The sequence below is a fragment of the Corvus brachyrhynchos genome, unplaced genomic scaffold, assembly GCF_000691975.1.
Source record: "Corvus brachyrhynchos isolate BGI_N302 unplaced genomic scaffold, ASM69197v1 scaffold3, whole genome shotgun sequence".
NCBI classification, from domain to species: Eukaryota; Metazoa; Chordata; class Aves; order Passeriformes; family Corvidae; genus Corvus; species Corvus brachyrhynchos.
Genome location: NW_008237619.1, coordinates 13,469,000 through 13,472,120, shown reverse-complemented (window position 1 = coordinate 13,472,120; position 3,121 = coordinate 13,469,000). Strand labels below are relative to the sequence as shown.

Below are 3,121 nucleotides of genomic sequence, written 5' to 3'. Positions count from 1 at the left end.
TGCTTCTCCAGCCGGGGCAACTGTTGTGTTACCGAACCCATTTCTGTCTAGAGTTGAGAAATTGTTTTCAGCCTGTATTCAAAACCAAGAGGTATATTACAATTTCTCCTTGGGAAGAGCTATGGAGCAAAGGTGGGAAGAACATCTCTGTGTTACGGCTGAGTGGTGCTGAGAGACTTAGATACAGACTGTGCTTCAGAGAGCTCTGTGCTGAGCACTGCTCCTAGGAGGAGTGGCTGAGAACTGGAACTGTTCAACCTGCAGAGGAAAATGCTAAGGGGGTATCTTATAAATACATATAAATACCTGAAGGAAGGGAGAGCCAGGCTCTTTTCAGTAGTGCCCGGTGATGGGACTAAAGGCAGTTAAGACAGAATGGGACACAGGAAGCTCCTGAACATCAGGAAACACGTTTTTTCACTGTGAGGGTGACCAAGCACTGGAGCAGGTTGCTCAGAGAGGTTGCAGAATCTCTATCCTTTGAGATATTCAAGAAACACCTAGACATGGTCCTGGACAATGGGCTCTAGGTGCTGGAATAGGTCCTCTAGAGCTCACTTCCGACATCAACCTTTCTGTGATTCCTTTGCTTCAAAGCCCTTGGGTAAGTCTTTGCTATACAGGCAAGCAAAGTTCATAAAGGCCAGGAGGATTTTAAAATCCAGGACCTTCGAGCCTTGTCATGATGCCCTGGTGTGTTTCCTTTTGTCAACTAGTGAGCAAGCCCATAAGACACAAGCCCAACAACAAATTCATGGCAACATCTGGAGGAACTGGCCGCTCTCCCCTCAGCATTCTACGAGATGATAATTCTCCCAGTGCTCCTGCGCCTCGCCAGGTAAAGCTCAATGGGTCATACTGAGGGAGGGAGATTGAGCTGAAAAAAAAAGGCCAAATCCTTCAATTTCTGTATCTTGTAGGGTCCCAGTTTAGAATTGTGGCCTCCTAGGCCTGTGGAGACCAATAACTTCACAAATGTTTTTCTGTGGGTCAGTCTTGTCCCTAAATGCCTCCAAGTCTTGTTCAATGTCTATCTTTGGCCCTACCATGAAATTGCCCATTTCAGTGCTGTAGAAGAAAGTCACTCTTGTACATTGTCACAAGAGAGCCCAAGCTGAATGTCCTGAAAATAGGCTACATACTCTGCTGAGAATTACCTAACCTTCAATTAACTTGTGTTTTACACTCCGTGTTTGGGTTTTTTATTTCTCTAGGGCAAGAGGCACGTGTTGGGGGAGAACCCTGGGGAGAAGAAAGAAGTGACAGTGGATCTGAGCAGGAGCCTTAAATCTGGGAACTGTACTTGGAGTGACTTGAACAAAGAGAACCAACAGTGTCCTTTTGTGGAGAACTAGATGTTTCTTTTTTCAGGATCTTGCTGTAATTTGCTCCTGTGTTTTGAGAGTTTTCTAGTGGGGAGAAATTCTGCAATAGACTGAAACTCCGGAGCAGTGGTCACATTTCTCACCTATCCCTGCTGGGGAAAGGTCTCTCCCTCATCTTCCTAGCTTGTCATGTCTTATGTACAGCACAGACTTTGTCCCTTTTATTGTATATCAGCTGTATTGACTTTTCTGTAGAGTTTTTATCTCCAGTAAATAAATTTGTATTCAACTTTTGCTGACTGTATATCCTGATAGGACAGCAGGAGTCCTCTGCTTGCCCAGTACAATATTTTCTTTGGGAAAAGGGTTCAGGAACAAATAGTTCAGCCTTCCCTTAGTCTAAAACTGCACTGGCCCCTGCCTGTAGCATGCTGAAGGGTATGGCCTTGAATGCGTGTACAACAGCATGGGCTGGGAAGCTGCAGTTCCCTCCAGGAAACTGATGTATATACAGTGTCACCTCTGGAGTTGTACTGCTCCTACACTGACCTGAAACTGAGTTGTGCAAGGGTCTGCTGTATAGGTGAGATCCAAAATAACATGAGATAGTTAGTACTGTCCATTAATATTGACCTTCTGTTGATAAGTTAGTAAACCTTGTTGATCTCCAGCTCTCCCTAGCAGAGCCTTGGCACTTTCAGGATCTTGCTCTGAGCCAACAAATGGAATAGGGGCTGAACAAAATGGCTGTGTCCTATAACTGAGCTAAAACATCCAAGATTCAAAAGGATGCTCTTTCAGCTTGCTCTCCCAGCTCCAGCCTCTTCTCAACCAAAACATGTGAGGAACACCCTCCCCTGGGGACTGTGAGCTAAAGCAAGGTCTGTGAATGAGGTGTTGACTGGTTGAGACCAGCAGGCAATACTCACAGGAAAGGAGTTATGTTTGCTGTAGCTCATTGCAATGCTGGAAAGAACACAGCCTGCAGTGCTTCTGTGAGCTTTCTTTATTTGCCTGGGCTATGAAGATCTAAACAGACTTGAAAACATGGGCTGATGGCTACTGGAGAGATAGGGTCATCACACAATGCAGGAGTGAGGCAAAGAGGGAAGGAACAGCAAGAAGCAGACAATAAATAAGAATAAATATAATAGTCCCTGATATCCTGGCAGGTCTGGAGGGCTACCTTTCTGCCATTGATGCATAGATAAGAACTTGAACTAAGAAAACAATAAATATATTGCCTGGTATTCTGGCAGGTCTGACGGCTGCCTTTCCCCCCTTTATGCATAGATAAGACCCGAGCTAAGTGTTCCCCCATGGAACTGAGCCGAATTTACACTAGCTTTTTCTTTGAGATGGTGCCATAGAAATCTCAAACTCAGTGTGTCTCTGGGGCTGTCTGCACGGATCTAGGACAGCTGCACAGAGGCGTTACGTAGAGTTAAATCAGGGAAGGATCTGAGTGCTGCATGAGGGGTCCTCTGAAGGAGGAGGATGGGTATCAGTGTAGGTAGAGGTGTCTGAAGGAAGGTGCAGGGTGTGTGAATTGTACTGTAAAGTCCTGAGACATAAAGACCAGGTCTTCAAGCCTGCACAAGGCTGGAAACTGCCAGGGCTGTTTAGAGGTGGAGAGAAGGGCCAGTGTGTGTGCTCCTCCTCCCCAGCTCCCCCTGCTTCTCCTCCCTGATCTCCTTTCCCTTTCAGTCTGAGACTCCTACAAGTGACCTGTGTCTAGAGACAAGTGGGAGTGGTAGGTAGGTGTTGTGCTCATCTGATGATGCTGTTTGCATGGG

General features: G+C 46.1%; 1 protein-coding gene across 1 annotated transcript; it reads left to right on the top strand.

The window, feature by feature from the left end:
• Positions 1–7: 7 nt before the first annotated feature.
• On the top strand, positions 8–1,619 carry CDCA3 (cell division cycle associated 3). The gene is made up of 3 exons (XM_008631929.2): positions 8–604; positions 717–838; positions 1,215–1,619. Exons 1-3 carry the CDS (start codon positions 520–522, stop codon positions 1,353–1,355), a joined length of 348 nt encoding a protein of 115 aa, XP_008630151.1. The 5' UTR covers positions 8–519; the 3' UTR covers positions 1,356–1,619.
• Positions 1,620–3,121: the final 1,502 nt, after the last annotated feature.